The sequence below is a fragment of the Phoca vitulina genome, unplaced genomic scaffold (genome assembly GCF_004348235.1).
Source record: "Phoca vitulina isolate PV1807 unplaced genomic scaffold, GSC_HSeal_1.0 scaffold33, whole genome shotgun sequence".
NCBI lineage: Eukaryota > Metazoa > Chordata > Mammalia > Carnivora > Phocidae > Phoca > Phoca vitulina.
In genome coordinates, this window is record NW_022589736.1 from 690,669 (window position 1) to 708,687 (window position 18,019).

The 18,019-nt window shown below is 52.3% G+C and overlaps 1 protein-coding gene across 1 annotated transcript in view; it reads right to left on the reverse strand.

Moving 5' to 3' along the window:
* Positions 1 to 18,019, reverse strand: part of LOC116645377 (ATP-binding cassette sub-family A member 17-like) — a gene marked incomplete at its 3' end in the record, with an annotated part of 63,265 nt that overhangs the window by 1,759 nt on the left and 43,487 nt on the right. The window contains 7 exon segments of the mRNA XM_032425509.1: positions 1,153 to 1,340; positions 8,189 to 8,383; positions 9,203 to 9,328; positions 9,891 to 10,066; positions 12,008 to 12,166; positions 16,876 to 17,095; positions 17,619 to 17,823. Of these exon segments, the coding sequence (XP_032281400.1) occupies positions 1,153 to 1,340; positions 8,189 to 8,383; positions 9,203 to 9,328; positions 9,891 to 10,066; positions 12,008 to 12,166; positions 16,876 to 17,095; positions 17,619 to 17,823 (1,269 nt within the window).

An 18,019-nucleotide genomic window follows, 5' to 3' on the forward strand; every position in this document is an offset into this window, starting at 1 on the left:
CACACACACACACACACACACACACACACACACACACACACACACACCCACCCACCCACCCACCCCAGGCTTTCTGTTCTCTGTTGAGGAAGTGTCCCACAGCTCCTCAGCGGGGCTCTAGTAACATGCCCACCACCCTCCTATGAGGTTGCATTGTGACTTGACTGTCCACTCAGTGTATAGATCATGGCCCCAGACACAGGGATCAGTCCAGGGTGGGAACGTGGTCCCTGAGTCTTCTTTGAGGGTCTCTATGGTGTTGGGGGTGTAAGGACAGAGGGCCATTTTAGCTAGCTTTTCTTGAATGAACACATAGCATTTACAGTGCGTGCGGGGCTGTTCTAAACTTTGCAAGTGTTGGGCGCCTGGGTGGCTCAGTCGGTTAAGCGGCTGCCTTCGGCTCAGGTCATGATCCCAGGGTCCTGGGATCGAGTCCCGCATCGGGCTCCCCGCTCTGCGGGAGCCTGCTTCTCCCTCTCCCTCTGCCTACTTGTGTTCTCTATCTCTCTGTCAAATAAATAAATAAAATCTTTTTAAATAAATAAATAAATAAATAAACTTTGCAAGTGTTAACTCATTTAATCTTGAAAAGATGCAAGGAAGTACAAAAACCTGCCTGAAACCAAAGCCAACAGGGAGGGAAGAGCCAAGGTCAGCAATCGCCTGCTGCCTGGGCATCTCTGACTTCCTGGTCCTAGGAGTGGGATACTGCCAGGGAGTCCTGGGACTGGCCCTGCTGTGTAAGCTAACGAGACTGGCCCTTCCTATCAGTGGCGCAGAGGACAGAGGAAGACCCCCAGCCTCTCAGCCAGACATCAGCAGTTCAGATGCCCCAGACGCAGCGAGATAAGGTAACGTACACTTGAAATGCAAGCCTACCAAAAATCCAGGGCCCTTTGTGACGCGCAGGACAATAACACCTGTGACGCTACCTGCTTGTCTTTAGCCCCCTACCTGCCCGGGGTCAAGCGGAAGCAGTGCCTCTGGGCAGCACAGGCCACGGACTCGTTCGTCCACAGGAGGGGGCCGCCTCCTGCAAATCCACACAGTGACATGTGGACTGCACAGTGACCCCAAACCCAGAGCTGACGTCCGCGGCCTGCACTGAGGAATGCCAGGGCACCTCTCATCGGTGAAGGTGGAAAGTGTCACCTGTAAGTCTTCACCAGCTTGTCCGTGTACGCATACATGAGTAAGCTGTCAAGAATCTGCTCCACACAGGCGCCAATGTGGCTCTCGGGGATGCCCCGGATCCGGGCGTACACCACCAGCGTCTCCCAGCCCGTCATGTGGTTGAACAGGGCGTCAAACTGGGGGCAGTAGCCCACCCACTGCCGCACCTGGGGTTGGAACGCAGCCCAAGAGGGAGGCACGTCAGAAGGAAAGCCGCCAGCCGCGTCCAGGCCTGGACCCCTGCCCTGGCATGGCCCCCGCCCAGGCTCCTGCTCTGCCTTGTGTGTTCGCCATGTGGACAGACGTGTGCCACGTGGGGGGGGGGGGGGTGGGACGACAGTGGCGTTAGGGAGCCCGGATGCAGCGCTCGCTGCCGCTGTCTGTGCGCGGGCACACGCGGGGCCCTTCTGCCTGCCTGGCGTGAAACCTCAGTGCCCAGCACCTACCTGCCCAACCGAGCCAACCCAACTGAGCCACCCGGGCACCCCTCAACATTATATCTTAAAGATTTTTCTCAGTCAAAAAATACAGGTCTACTCCGATTCAGTTTAACTGCTACTTAGTCGTTCGGGAAGGGCTTCTAGATTTTATTTAGCTGCTTATAAAGAACCCAGGCACACGTGAGTTATTTTCAAGTTTTTGCCTTTATAAACTTGCAGTGAACTGCCCTGGTTTGTGCCCCTGGTCAGGGGCTTCCCTGGAGTAGATGATGAAAATGGTAGGATGCCATTCTTGAGAAATAACCAATGCTCTTCTTCCCATCCGTCTCCCCACTGAAGCGAAGGGCTGCTCTGGGTGCCCCTGGCAGGGGTGGGGCACCCTGCTCTGATGGCGCAGACAGGAAAACCGCCTGGATGGAGTGAACGAGGGGAGAACGCACCCGGAACATCACACAGCGGAGGGTGGGGCTTCCCCTGAAGACACCTGCCACCAGGAGCAACGTGCCCGCGGGAAAAACAGACTTGAACCAAGATGTGTCAAGCATCTCACTACAAGATACGAAGGTTTCTGGTAGGTCACCTTCATCGGGTGATTTTAACCTGATTTTATTCCTATTTCTAGTTCGCTGAAAATTGTTTTAGAGTCATGAGCAGGATGGAGGGTTGCTTTTGTTTTTGTTTTTTTGCTTTTTTTTTATTTTTAAAGATTTTGTTTGCGAAAAGGGGAGAGGAGGAGCAGAGGGAGAGGGAGAAGCGGGTTCCCCCCTGAGCAGAGAGCCCGACGTGGGGCTCTATCCCAGGACCCTGAGATCACAACCTGAGCCAAAGGCAGATGCTTAATCAACCGAGCCATCCAGGCGTCCCAAGAAGGCACAGATCTTTGACCTTTATTTCAGTTCACCTCTGGTTTGGGTCTATACAGGTTTTCTATCTCTTGAAACAGTTTTGGGGTAGAAGGCTTGAAAACGTAACGTGATTTAAAGAAAATGAAGGAATGTGATGTTCTTGCACACACGAGCCCACAGTACACCGGGGCTTGGCTAGGGCGGCCACAGAGCCCTGTTCAGCACTTGGTGGTGCCGTGGGCCAAGGACAACCCCTCAGTGGAGCCACATAATTCTGGGGCGGTGAGCGGGGCTCATGGAAACACATGTCACAGCCGTGGCTTAGAACACCAGCGCATCCTGGTAAGAATATATCTTAGATATATTAAGAATGCTTGAAAGGACTTGTCCATCTAAAGGGCGGTGAGCAGCAGGCTCACATGGCGGGGAGAGCAAGGAGTTTGCTGACGAGATGAATCCATGCAAGATTTCCAGGAGAAAGTGGAGGGATGGAGGGGCAGGCTTAACTAGACTTAAAACCCACATTTCTAACGGCGAGGTCACACTGTGCCAGGAGGTGATGTGCAGAAGGGTTGTGTGGAGACTGAAATCCGATTTCCTGGCAGATGTCATTTGATTTTAATTAACACAAAGAGATGTAACATTTCTAGTCACCTGAGTTTATGGAACACGTTCGTTCTTCCTTCTGCATGAGCTTCAGGAAGGTCTGTGGGCTGGAGGGCTGGTGACAGTAAGACCAGGCTTGGAGGGGCGCCTGGGTGGCTCAGTCTTTAGGCGTCTGTCTTCAGCTCAGGTCATGGTCCCAGGGTCCTGGGATCGAGCCCCGCATCGGGCTCCCTGCTCAGCGGGAAGCCTGCTTCTCCCTCTCCCACTCCCCCTGCTTGTGTTCCCTCTCTCACTGTGACTCTCTCTGTCAAATAAATAAAATCTTTAAAAAAAAAAAAAAAAAGACCAGGCTTGGGATTTGCCGAGGACCAGCTGCTGCCCCTTCTCCTCTCCCTTCCTTTCTTCATTTGTTTCTTTGTTTCTCACCCCCCCTCTTTTTTAAAAGATTATTTATTTGAGAGCGAAAAAGAGAGAATGTGTGCACGAGTTGGGGGAGGGAGGGAATCCCAAGCTGACTTGGTGCTGAGTGCAGAGCCTGATGTGGGGCTTGATCCCTCAACGTTGAGATCATGACTGGAGCCAAAACCAAGAGTTGGATGCTTAACTGAGCCACTTAGGTGCCCCTGTTCCTTGCCTTTTATAGCAGCTTTATTGAGACACACAATTCACATACCATGGAATTCACCCGTTCACCACATTCACCCATTGAATGTGTAAAATTCCGTGGTTTTTAGCATATTCAGAGGGGTGCATTTATCATCACAATCAGGTTTAGAACATTTCATCTCCCCAAAGAAACCCCATATCCATTAGCACTCACTCCCCATTGCTTCTAATACCCTCAGCCCTTGACACCACTAATCTACTTACTGTCTATATATTTGCTCGGTCTGACATTTGACATAAGGCAAATCATATAATATGTGGCCTTTTAAAAAAATTTGTTTTTAAAGATGTATTTATTTTAGAGAGAGAGAGCAGGAGAGCAAGAGCAAGTGGGGCAGAGGGAGAGAATCCCAAGCAGACTCCCTGCTGAGCAGGGGGCCCGATGTGGGGCTCAATCCCAGGACCCTGAGATCATGACCTGAGCCAAAGGCAGACGCTTCATCAACTGAGCCACCCAGGCATACCTTAAATAAATTTTTAAAAAAATTTAAAAGGGGTGCCTGGGTGACTCAGTTGAGCATCTGACTCTTGGTTTCGGCTCAGGTCGTCATCTCAGGGTTGTGGGATCGAGTCCCACATCAGGCTCCACGCTCAGTGGGGAGTCTGCTTCTCCCTCTCCCTCTGCCCCTCCCCCTGTTTGCGCTCTCTCTTTTTCTCTCTCTCTCAAATAAATAAATAAAATCTTTTTAAGAAACTTATTTAAGTAATGTCTACACCCAACATGGGGCTTGAACTCCCGACCCCAAGATCAGGAGCACATGCCCTTCCCACTGAGCCAGCCAGGCGCCCCTGATACATGGCCTTCCGTAAGTGGCTTCTGTCACTGAGCATCAAGCGTTGCAGCAGGCGTCTGTGCTTCCTTCATGTGGCTGAATGGTACTCCATTGTATGGACAGACCACGTTTTGCGTATCCACTCATCCGCTGACCGACACCGGAGTTGTGAATCCCATTGCTGTGAACGTCCCTGTACAAGCTGCTGTGTGGACGTAGGTTTTCACTTCTCTTGGGCACACACTGGTGAGTGGACTCGCCGGGCCGTGTGCTAACTGGATGTTTCAGCTGATGAGTATCTCCCCGACAGTCTTTCCACTGGGGTCTTCGGTCCTGTTTCTGCTGAATGAACTCACTGATGTATCGGGATTTCCGAGCACCAGCTTCTTTAGGGCTGCGTGTCCCGTGTGCTCTGGACTCCCCCTGCGTGTGCCTGCTTGTCCCTGGTCATGTGATTGTTCTTGTTTTCCTCCTGTCCCCTGTAATGGCTTATCGTCCCCCCCCCGCAGCCATCACCGTCATCTACCGTCACTGTGTACGTATTTTGAACTTCAGAAGACATTATTATTCTTATAGCTTCGTTTAATCAAAACTCATACATTTCTCTCTTTTTTTTTTTAAATCACTTTTCAATCTTTTCTGTGTCTTTGAACTCCTTCAGGGATCATTTTCCCTCTGCCTAAAGATGGCTCTGTGATTTTTTATTTTTTTGGCACACGTGTGCTAGTGATCAGTTCTGTCAGTGTTTATGTGAAAATGTCTTCTTTTTTTTTTAAGATTTTATTTATTTGACAGAGTGAGAGAGAGAGAGAGGGAGCATGAGAGGGGGGAGGGTCAGAGGGAGAAGCAGACTCCCCACTGAGCAGGGAGCCTGATGTGGGACTCGATCCTGGCACTCCAGGATCATGACCTGAGCCGAAGGCAGACGCTTAACCGACTGAGCCACCCAGATGCCCCGAAAATATCTTCTTTTCATACCTTCATTTTACAGCGTGACTTTATTGAGTGTATTATCGTAGGCTGGTTGTTAGCACCTCCGTCATTTCTGGGGTGTCGTCCTGTTGGCTTCTGGGCACTGTCATTTCTGTTAAGACATCACCTGCCAGTCTGATTGTTGCTTTTCTGAAAGTGGGTCCCTGCAAGATTTTCTTCCTGTGTTTATTTTCCAGCAGTTTTATTATAATGTTCCTAGGGATTTATTTCTAGTAATTTCTCCTGCTTAGGGCTGATAGGGATTTATTTATTTGTAATTCGATGTTTTTCATAAATTTTGGACAAGTCATAGACATTAATTTTTCAAATTCCACTTTGCATCCTATTTGCATCCTTTCCTTTCGGGACCTCAATTGTGTGTCTGTGAAACCTTTTCACTGGATCCTTTGTATCAGCTTGTCATATATTGCCACATAACGAGTTACTCCAAAACTTAGCCATGGTTTGTTCATTATTTCATGGCTCCTGAGGCTCAGCTCATGGATCTGGGGACAGCTTGGCTGGGCGGTCCTGGGCAGGCTCCATCATGAGGTGGCCCTTGGCCTCCCCGCCAAGCCCGCGTCCCTGGGAGCCTGGAGAATCTGCTTCCGAGCTTGCTCACATAGCTGTGGGCAGGTCTCAGGACTCCCGCGCTGCTCCGCACCATGTGGGCCCCTCACGGGCTGTGTGAGCACCATCAGGATGTGCACTTAGCTTCCCCCACCGTGAGGGATATGCGGGAAAGGGTGTACCTCACGCAGAAGCTGTAGTGTCTTCTGTAACCCAGCCTCAGACGTGACATACCATCTCTTGCAAATTTTGCTGCCACCCGGACCAACCCTGGTCCAGCATGGGAGGGGCTGCTCAGGGGGTGCGAGCGCCAGGACAGGGACCCCTCAGGGCGGTCTCGAAGGTCTGCCCAATGTTCTTACCTTCTCTTGGATAACTTCTGCCCTTTTGACTCTCCAGGCTTCGTTCTTACTTTTTTTGAAGGGGGGCTTTTTCTTTTATGCACATATATCTGGTTTATTGTGTACCAAGCATTGCATTTGCAAAATTCTTTGTAGTCAAGGACGGTATCGTTTTCCCCCAGAGGTTGACATTGGCTCCCACCAGGTGCCTGGGAGCATTGGTGGCTTAGGGTCTTGTCAGCCCCGTTTCAGGACTGACATGAGTCCTGGTCCTTTTGTGTCCTTGGATGAGCTTGTCTACATGTGGCTCATCCCTGCACCCAGGGCGCAGCCCTTTGGGGTCCGCACTCTAAAAAAGGAGGCACTCACCTCAGCACCTGTCACTTCAGCATCAGGAGCAACCCTGGGCTCCCGGCCACCCTGGCTGGATGTGGTTGCCTCCCTGGTCCTCTCCCTGTCCTACCTCCTGCCTCATAAGTCTTCACTATCTTCTCAGGAGGCTCTCTGGAGATGTTTTTAAAATTTGGTCCTGTTGTTATAGTTCTTGCCAGGAAGGGGGTCAGAGTCATGCAATTTGCCATTACCAGAAGCCTCCCCCGTAATTTGTACGATAGTAAAAGAGTTAAAATGAGTCATAAGTGTCTCGCGGCCGTGAGAGGCTTATGTTGGCTACGGCTGTTCACCCCAGCTGTGGGCACCAAACACGAAGGGGCTAAAGATTCCGGAACAGGCTTGCGTGGGTTTTTCTGCTTTCTCTCTGAATGCGATCTCCGTCATGGACACTGAAGCTGGTTTGATAAACTTTTGGCGACTAGATGGCTTGTGCTGTGAAGAGTATACCCTCCATTATGCCCTGTGGTTTGGTCTCTCCCTGAGCCTTTCACTTGCTCCACCAGGTGCCGACACCACACCACCGCCCTGTCGCTCTCACCTGCACCGCGTCAGAGCTCCGTGCTGTCGAGGGCCACTGGGCCGGCACAAGCGTTGGCGTCTACCGGGCGTTCATCGAATTGGTGCCAGTAGCTGAGGTGGAGACCCCATGAAAAGGGTCGGGTTTGAGGAGCTCGTGAGAAGCTCGGGTGTCAACAGGGAGACGTCTGAGCAAGGCTGTCTAGGAGGCACGTGCGCGTGCATACACACAGGACACACACGCACGCGCAACACACACACACACACACACACACACACACACGGGACTGGGGCCGGGCTGCAGACGAGGCTGCGCAGGTGCCCTCAGCGAGCAGAAGACGGGGACAGAGTAACCACTGAGCTCAGGCGGGGGCGGCCCCTGTAGAGCGAGAGAGACAGAAGGCTGGTGTTGCAGCCCTGATGAGCGCCACGGCCTAGCGGGCAGGCGAAGAACACCCTCCGCGGGCGTCTGGGACAGAAGGGTCAGGGTGGGAAGAGCCAGAGGAGAGGGGAAGGCCGCAGCTCACAGGAGGTGGGTCTGTGTTATGAGATGCCCTGCCGAGGGCAAGGAAGGCAAGCCGGGTGTCCCCAGGAACCTCAGCCTGAGCACAGTGGGAACGGCCAGGAGACTGGACCTAGGACCTGGGAGGGTGTGGGAGGGATGTCCAGGGCTGTGAGCACTGGACATGGAAGATCGTGGGTGGGGAGTTCAGAGAAGAGGTCTAAGGTAGGGCCATGGGGCTGGGAGTCATGTATAAACCTGATAGGCGGGGTTTCCAAAGACCAAGCGCACCCCAGGCCTGCGTCACACCGGCAAATGCGTTTCCGCATCCCCTCCTCCCAACAGCTACCCCTTCCCAAGTGCTGCCCCCTCATCCCGGGTCACACCCTACCTCCCTCAGGTGAGAGCGGATGCTGAGGCCCCTGACAAAGGCATCCCCAGAGGTGATGGGCTTTTCCCCAGTCAGCATTTTGAAGATGGACGTTTTCCCGGCTCTGTTGATGCCAAGAAGGCCGAAGCACTCCCCTGCTTGAACAGTGAAGGAGATCTTGTTCACAGCCAGCAGGGGCACCTTCTCCGCATAGACCTGAGATGCCCAAGACAAGGTACGCTGTGAGGAGGCCGAGGGCCGGCAGCCCAGAGCCGCCCCGCATCAGTCACACTGTCCTGGGTTAGGTGCCGGCTGCCGTCAGGCCCAGGGGCTAGGAGGGGCCAGGCTTCCTTTCCCTCCCAGCAGGGTTAGGGGGGTTTGCTCTCCTCTTTCTGTCCCTGCAAACGGAGAGCCTCGTTCTCCAGGATTAGCCTCTTCCCTTCAGTTCTCCAAGCAAACAAATCCCCTTGATGTTGCCTGAGTTGTCTGTTGGTTGGTTTGTTTAAACCACCAGTGACTCTAGGGAAACAAAAAATAAGAACTTACAAACTGGGGGAAGATGTTACAGAGGTCCTGGATGTTTGAAGGGTCTCTCCATAAAATTCTGGCTGGAGCTCTGCAGCCGGCTAACCAGGCTTGGTTTGAGCTGTCGGAGCCTCCCCCCACCCCCGACCAGGAACTCCCTGGAAAATTGCCTTCTAGATCCTAGAGGTCAGCCAGTCGTGTCCAACCCCGAGGCTTCCTGCCTCTTGGGGTTCGTGGCTCTGGCCCTCCTGCCTTACACGGGACCCCCGGAGAGGCGCCAGAGGGTTCAGGCCCTAACTCCTGCCCTCAGGCACTTTGAGGGCAAACAGCTTTGGGTGTGATTCATTCACAGAGGAAAGCTCCCTGCTTGTGCGTCTCCAGGGCAGCTCAACCCAGTCGAGTGGGGCCCGGAGAGCCAGCAGGCAGCGCCGGGAGCCCCCTGGTGGCTGCTTCCTTACGAAAGGGACACTGGAGGGTGGTCTTTGCTTTTTCAGGCATGTCTGACTTTACCTTTGACACTTCTCTAAGAACCAGTGGGTTCTCCTCACGCAGCTTTTCCAAGTTAGTCTCCACCACCTTTGCCTCCTGCACCACATCTTGGTCTACGAGCACGGACGCTACGCCGTGCATCGACACCTGCTTTCCGGAGGCAAGGGTGGGAGGTGGGAGTCCCTGCTGGTGCGAGGGCAGGGGGAGGAGGCCGAGGGCGCGCGGGGCTCACGCACACACCACCACCCCTTTCTCAGGGGCAACCAGGGTCCCGCGGACCTGGAAATGTCACTTGGTATTGGCTTTTGAGGAAAATTAAAAGACCTGAAGCCTGGGGCTATCAAGTCAAAACAAACGAATCTTCCCAAGAGCTGACAGAACAGACCCTTCTCCTTCGGGGCTCCTCCTGGCTGACTGGGTGGGGGGGGGGGAAGAGGTGTTCCAGAAAGGTGAGTGGTCTTAGGAAATCCAGGGTCTTGTTCCTACTCAGCTGACCAGGGTCACAGGAGCCAGGCCAGTCCTCTGCGTCCCTGTCCCTCCAGATCTCCGCCCCACCCGGCATGGGCTGTCACCCCTCTGCCCTGGGAGTGGATGAGAGGGTCTCCAGGCTCCCTCAGATGCTGACAGTCAAGGCCACTCCCGACCACGGACTATGGAGCCAGCCCATTGACCCGGGCTTCCAGAGTTACATGCTGACCCCACTCACCACTTGTCGCTTCCTGTTGAAGGCAGAAAACCTGGCTTTCAGCTCCCACAAGGTGTTGGTTTCAACAAGGAATAGCAGGATGAGGTACACAAACCCCGAGATGACCAGGGCTGTCAGATACTTCCCCGTCCTGAGAGACTCCCAGGCGTAGACGCTCTCCTGGACGGTGTATCCCTCTGCTAACAGGGAAGAAACATGTTACCAAACTCTGGCTGGCTTCCCAGTCTTTCCTCCTGTAGCAAATGCGGTTGAAAGCACATGTGAGCGTCATCAGTGCTGTTCCCACGTCCCAGCGGGTAGTAAACACGAACAGTATTTTGTTTCTCTTGCTACGACTCACGTTGTACAACTAATGTGTTGAGGTCAAGGACCTCACCCTGTCCTATGACAGTGGTTTGAAAGATATTTACATGTTTGGTTCTTTGATCATTTGTCAGTCACCTGCAGCTTCAGCTGACCAGTCCTGTCAAAACATCTGGGAGCCTCTAGCCCCCTCTCTGTAATCTCATCTGCTTTCACATTTTCCCTTTAAATACATGTATTTGAAAATTATACCATAAATACACACTCATCAGGAAAAAGGGACATGTGAGAGGGACCCCTCCACTCCCCCAAGCTATTGTTAGTGTTTGTGTGTAACCTTTCTACCCTTTCTAGACACGAGCTTTTACGATATAAACGGAATGACACTATGCATTATTTTTTCCAATTCGCCAGTTTCATTTAATCTATAACAGACTGTCCCGGGACATACAGATCGGAATAATAAAGGTCTCTGGCAAAGGTAAATTCATGGACGATTATAAAAGCTAGTATTATTAAAAGGTGGGTTTGTAACTCCACTTGTGGTTTTCTCCATGACTGAAGAAACTAATGCAGAAAAGCAATTATTGGTCTATGTTTTGGATACACAATATGCGATCATTGAAGGGGAGTGGGGACCCAACTGGGAGCAGTTTCTATGTTACCGAAGTCAGGCTGATATAAATTCCAATTAGAATGTGGTAACTTCAGGGTGTTAATGTAATCCCTATGGTAACCACAAAGAAAGTAGCTCCAGAATGTCCACAAAAGGAAACGAGAAAGGACTTAGGCGGTTTCGTGTGAGGTCCCTAGAGGAGCAGAATTCACAGACACGGCGTGGGAGGTGGTGGTGCTGGGGGATGGGGAGTTGGGGTTTCACGGGGACCGTTTTGGTTTTGCAAGATGAAAATGGTTCTGGAGATGGTGGTTCAACAGTGTGATTGTGCTTAATGCGACTGATTAGTATACTCAAAAATGGTTAAAATGGTAAACTTCATATACATTTTACCACAACTTAAAAAAATGAATAATCTAGGGGCGCCTGGGTGGCTCAGGCGGTTGAGCGTCCGACTTTGGGTTTTGGCTCAGGTCGTGATCTCGGGGTCGTGGGATGGAGCCCCGTGTTGGGCCACGCTCGGCGGGGCGTCTGCTTGAGGTTCTCTCCCTCGGACCCTCGCCCTGCTTGCTCTATCTCTTTCTCTCAAAAAAAAATTTTTTTAAAGGTGTTGGAGAGAATGTGGACAAATTGGAACCCTCATACATCGCAGGCAAAATGTAAAATGGTGCAGCCGCTATGGAAAACAGTCTGGTGGTTCCTCGAAAAGCTAAACACAAATTCATTCCTAGGTATGTAGTTGAGAGAACTGAAAACACGTTCACACAAGAACTTGTACATGAATCTCACAGCGGCATTATTCATAACTACCAACAGGTGGGAACATCCTGCACGACCATTACCCGATGAACAAATTGTGGTCCATCTAGACGATGGAATATGATTCAGCCATGAAAAGGGAATGAGACTCTGACACCCGCTCCAACGTGGATGATCCTTGAAAACACGATGCTGAACGAGAGAAGGCGGACACGAAGGACCAGAACAGGCAAGTCCACAGATGGAGAGAGCAGGCTTAGTGGTTGCCAGGGGCTGGGGGAGGGGCAACGGGGGAAAGACTATGAATGGACCATGCTTCTTTTTGGGGTGATGGAAATGTTCTGGAATTGGATCGTGGTGATGCTCGTACAACCTTGTGAACATACCCAAACCCACTGAGTTGTATCCTGTCAAAGGGAAAATTTCCACGTGCAGTACTCACAAATTTGATTACACTCCCAGTGGTCCAGGTTCCTGGTTTTGCACAACTTCTGGATTCCGTAGCTGTAGTATAAGTTGAAGAGGGCCATTCCCAGGCAGTGGCCTGGCAGCAGTAGGAATGTGCAGTCCAAGGAGTCCGACACCATTGTGTAGCCCATCTCTGCAAAGGGGATAGAAAGTACTGACTCACTTGCAGGCAGAAAAGGGCACAGCCCGTGGCACGCGTCACTCTCCCGGGCCCCACCCCAAAGACCTCGGCAGTCATTCAACCTCCATGCCATACACACTTTCCTTTGGGCCATGCTTCCCGAGCTTGCCATTTCACTTCTATTCCAATGGCTTGTGCAGATGAATCCCAAAGAGCTGTGTTTGGGGAAAAACCAGCAAGAGCATGGCTGCCACATGGGATTCGTCTGTGGAAGGGGCAAGCTGAGAGGCGGGAGGGGGATGAGGTTTACCAGGGAGCTGGGCCAGACAGCAGGGTCTGGTGGGCCAGCTGTGGGGGTGTCTGAGCGTCCTCGTATGGGAGCTAAGGAGGACACAGTCCCCGCCTAGATCGTTTGTGGGGACAAAGCCATCATTTGTAGATGCTCTCTGCCGCCATAGACCTGGAAAGGCCACGAAAATCAGCCAAAGTACTGTGAGACACAAAAGCAAGGTCAGTAAATTGGCTGGTTATGAACTAAATATACAGAAACTGGGGCCTCTTAGAGGTTAAGAGAAGCCAATTTTTAGATTCATGTTATATTACAAAGTGAAGAAACACCAAACAGGGTTGTTTGGCAAGAAATTGAAGCATGTATATTTAAAATATTTTAAAAACGTCTATTTAGAACAAATAAACACAAATGCTCTGCAAAAGAAATATTCTACTGATCAGCTGCTCATAAGAGGATGAATTCGTAGTGCGCTGCATGGGGCATGGGCCAGAAATGGGACCGTGTCCCTCAGCCCTCCCCCGCTGCCCCGGCTGTTGTCTGCTGTCCCTCCATGCCCCAGCGCGTCCTCACTGGCAGGAAGGAGAAACTGAGGGATGGGGACGGGAGCTCTAATTGTAGACTTTGTGACAACTCACACAACCAGCTCCACGCCCATGGGTGACTCAGGGGAGGGAGCCTGTGGACACATGACTTACAGATCCTGTGGGGAGAGGCTGAACCAGTTACACGAAAGGAACTCTACTCTCAGGACCTGGATTTAGAGCACTACAGCTTTTGGGTACCAACCTGTGAAATTCTCACCAGTGGGGCCACTCCTCATGGAGTTGAACTTGGGATATGAGGTCTCCCAACCAACATGTCCTGGGGCAGGATGCAGAAACAGCCGCAGAATCACGGCCCAGCCGAGGGGCATGAGGCACAGTTTGGGGCCGCACGCATGAAGTGTGAGCCAGGCCGGAAGGCAGGAGGGCATGGCCCTGGTGACCAGGCCTTGAGCTGTGCCTGAGACCATAACTCAGCAGGACGGCTGGGAAGGTGGCAGATAGGACTGGGACGGAAGCACAGCCAGCCACGCCCTCCTAATTTGCTCTATTTAAAACTCTAGATTTGGAAATCTCATCTGGAGGCTGAGGTGGAGGAGGCAGGGGGTAAGCGCCAGGACACCAGCCTTGCCACTTCTGCGTGGGTCCAGAGAAAGGCTTAACCATAAACAGACAATGTTCCTGAGCCTGGCCTAGGAACCAACAGTCAGCCGGATGGTGTCTCTGGGCCCTAAGTGGGAAGTGCTTGGAATCTGAGAGGGGCCACCCCCTTCCCCCCAGCTCACCGTAACCAGAATCAAAGAAGGTGTCCATGAGCGACACATCTAATTGAAGAGGCCGATATTCATGGCTCCCGATTATCTTCCTTCCTTCTTTCTCTCTGGATCCTACCCCAAAGCTGCTCAAAGGCCGGGGTGAGGTCACAAACCTTCTGAGTCTCGCCCTCCACCGGAAGGTGGCTGTTCTCTGTCGCACCCGGGGTTGGACCTGCTCCCCTCTGGGTCCCATGCCTTCTTTGTTGCTTTGCCCCTTCACTTTGCTGGCCCACGTGTCTCCATTGACTTCCCGAGAAAGAGACACGGAGGGTCACGTTTCCCTTGGCGTGGCTGAACTTGCCTTCATTCCGTGCTTCCGCTCGCCGGACAGTTGAACGGCCCCAGAATTTGTCCCCCAGGAAGCGTCTGGCTTTAAGGTCTAGACCCTTCTCCCCTCAGCTTCAGAAGTCTCACGGATCCCTTCAGCCTTGAGCTTGGTTTGTTTGCGACGCCGGGAGATCTTGTTGGTGATTTCCTCAAACTTTCTGTTTGTGGAGCCCTTCTCGGGGGCTGGGGCTCCAGCGCCTGGACCCTCTCCCAGCACCTGCCCGCCCCCACCTTCCCTGGTCCTCCTGTCTTTCTGCTCTACTTTCCGAGAGGTTGACAGGCTTCGTCTCCCACCCCTTCTGCTAAGTGTTTTGTGCTGGCAGTCTGCTCTTTCTTGCTCTCAGAGTTGGGGCTTTTTTTCCTTGTAAAATTCTACTGTTTAATAGATGCCGTCTTTTCCGAAATGGTTGTTTTGTGTCCTGCATTTCCCCATGTTTCCTTTTTGGTGGTCTGCTTTCCTCTCTGTCTCTTCTGTGGTTGCTGTCTGTCCTTAAGTGTTCGCTGACCCTGCCTGACTATCCACAGAAGCAGAAGAGGCGCCGGGAGGCAATTGCTGGCTCTGTGCACGGGGGAGGGCGACATCTCGGGCAGGGGACCAGGCAGAATGTGTAGGTCTTGTGTGGGAGCAAGTTCAATTCATCCAGAGGAGGGTGTTCTCTGCTTCCCGCAGGGGACGTGAGGGCAGAGACAGACACCACTGTTATCAGCCCCACCTTCACTCCCCAGCTTCTGGCTCCCAAGCCTCTCCAGGATTCTGTGGTGCTCATTTAGGTCCTTGCTCAGCCATTTCCCCCTCCAAATGCACCTTGGATGCTTCTTCATCATGAATTCATACACCTTTATTTCCTTTTTTATTATTTTAGTGGCATCTCAGAGAAAGGAGAGCTCAGATTTAGCTTTATATTTTTGACTCTGTGCTGCCATGACAACAGCATCTGAATGAGGCCCTTGGGGCGAGTGTATAGAGGCCAAAGTGTCCTAACGGTGTCCTTCCTCAGGAGGTGGGGATGGGGTGCACACAGGAACCAGCATGCTTTCCCCCAGACCAGAGCTTTGTGCCTTGTCCCAGCCTCCTTCCCCCATGACTTTTAAGTGGGAGGGGGCCTCCTGCAAAGCGGGAGAAGGGTCTCGGTCCTTGTTGTTGCTGTATAGGAGGGGAGAGAAGAAAGGGCATGAAGTAATCTAAGAAGAAATGGATCCCAGAAAGGTCGAGGGATCCAGAGAGAAGGCCCAGAGATCCATGCTCCCTGGCTTGGTCATTCTCTCTGAGAGAGCTCTGTCCCCATCAGGGCCCTTCAGTGTCCTTGGACTTGTGGGTGCTTGTCTGTCTGGGGTGGGGTTGGGTGGCAGAGGAGAGAGGAAAGGGAGGAATCTCAGGTTCTTTCTGGAGACAAGGGCAGCATTGCTCAGAGTGATTCCCTCGCCCGTCCACATTGGGATCACCTGGGGTGTGTCTTGGCATGCTGACCCATGAATCTCGGATGCACAGTGCAGTTGAGGACTGCGGGGTTAGGGTTCCCTTAGGACATGCCTTTGCTAACCCCTTTCCTCTGTCTGCAGCATGCTTTTTGTTCTGTTCCAATCATAAAATCAAAACGCTGTTGCTTTTCTGATCTGCTCAGATGAAAACAATTCCATCTCCAAAATTCCATAGTTGGTAAGCATGAGAACTAGGAAGAATGCAGACCGTTAGACCAGTAAAACATGCTCAATCAAGATGGCTAAGAATACACGCATGGCCAGTCCTCTAGGAGACAGAATAGCTCCTAAGACGAAGACAGGGAGCTATTGACATATTCTTAGGTAGAGACAACAACAAAAACCCAAATGCCAATTTAAAGGAGGTGGTCAGCATCCAAGTAAATAGACAAGAGAATCACAGAGGTAGAAATGAGTGTGTGTATCCAACCCGATGCAGAGAGATGCAGCCCAGACATGATGATGTCAATGTGAACATGCACAGTATGAATGACGGCTCGCTGCCCAGGTGCTCCGACCCTAACTGCACACTCACCAAACAGCCCTCTCCCAACCTTGGCTTATTGATTGACTTACTACTTTTTTTTTTTTTTTTAAAGATTTTATTTATTTATTTGAGAGAGAGAATGAGAGAGAGCGAGTACATGAGAGGGGGGAGGGTCAGAGGGAGAAGCAGACTCCCTGCCGAGCAGGGAGCCCGATGCGGGACTCGATCCAGGGACTCCAGGATCATGACCTGAGCCGAAGGCAGTCGCTTAACCAACTGAGCCACCCAGGCGCCCGACTTACTACTTTTTTTAAAAACAGAGGAATAATTTATTTCAATGAAATGCACGATCGTAAGTGGACCATTTGATGAATTTTGACAAACGTTTATACGCATGTAACCAACACCTCGCTCAAGATGCAGAGTATCTCCAGGAGGTTCCCTGGGGTCTCTGTGTAGTCAGCCCCTCTCCCCCAAACTCAGAGGCCACCGCTCTCCTGACTGTCACCAGGATTCGTCCTATCGGCAGGGTCAGATGTCCATCCACGCAGCTGTGTGTGTGTGTGTGCTAAGCGCTTTGTTCCCTGTCTGTTGCTGAGCATAACCCACTGGATGATCATAACCACCACGTCTCTCCGCTCTCCTGGAGATGTATGTTTGGGACACGGTTTGGGACTCTTCAGGAGACAGCTGCTGAGAATAGCCTAACTTTCAGGGGTACGTCTTCCGTGGCTGTGAGCGGAAGAATGAAAGATATGTGTAGATAGGACGGTCCTCACCTTTTTCGCTTGTGACTAAGATGAGAATGAGGGGGCCGATGCTCAAGAAGGTCAGTATGATGATGAGCTTGACAAAAGCGCTGCCTTCGTAGTGAAAGCAGAAGCTGGGCAGGTAGATGAAGGGGATGGTAGCCCAGCTGTAGAGCATGAGCGCCAAGATAAAGGCTGGGACGTTGTCCTCGTGCATAAAAGCTTCTTCCTTGTGGTACAGAAACACCACCTTGGGAAAAAGGGGGGAGAATTTGGAAGAGTCACTAAGAGTTGATGCTAAGGATTAGAGAAAGGATGCGATGATCCCAACTTTAAGAATAAGTTTGCTGCACAGGTGCTCCCCTGCACTTCCTCATCTCTGACCGCGCAGACAGTGGGCTCTGCCCCTGCAAGTCAGCACCGTAAGGTCAGGGGCTCGGCGACGGTTACAGAACACAGGCCGAGCAAAGGGGGACGTGACCCGCCCCACACAGAGTGTCATGATCCAATAGTTGCCCCCTCGGGGCCCTGCTGAGCTATTTCCGGTCTGTGAGCACACATCCCCAGCTCACAGCCTCTTACTAGCCTGTGGCAGCAGTCATGGGCACGCCACAGATTGCAGACCCCAGGGCAGGCCCCTCTGCTCCCAACGGTGCTGGACCTTTTACCCAGAGTCGATGACGGAGTCACGTCCTGGGTAAGCGGCCGGCCCAGGCTTCTGGTCCTTCGCGGGGTCCCCACAGCAAGCCCCCCATGCACCGCGCAGCCCTCACCAGCAGCAGCAGACTGGGGACGAGTGAGGTGACGAGGTCCCACAGCAGTGCAGAGAGCCAGAAAGTAGCCACGTAAACGCCGCTGGCAAACTGGACGTGCTTGGCCTTTGTGGATCGCTCCTTGACTGTCAAGATGGAAAAGGAGCTGGACAGGAAAGCCATTCCGAAAAGCAAGTTGATAATGAGAAAGTGTGCTTTCAGGCCCCTGTGACAGGACATGGAGAGAGAGAGAGAGAGAGAGGGAGGGAGGAGGCGGTTTAAGCAGAGCTGCTCACAGAAGCCGTCCTCCACAGGGACGATCTGTCGTTACAACAAGAAGCAAACAAGAAGCAACAGGTGGTCGAGGGGCCACGCTGTGGATGTGGACGGGGAGGCTTTACTGGGGGGAGTGCAGTCGCACA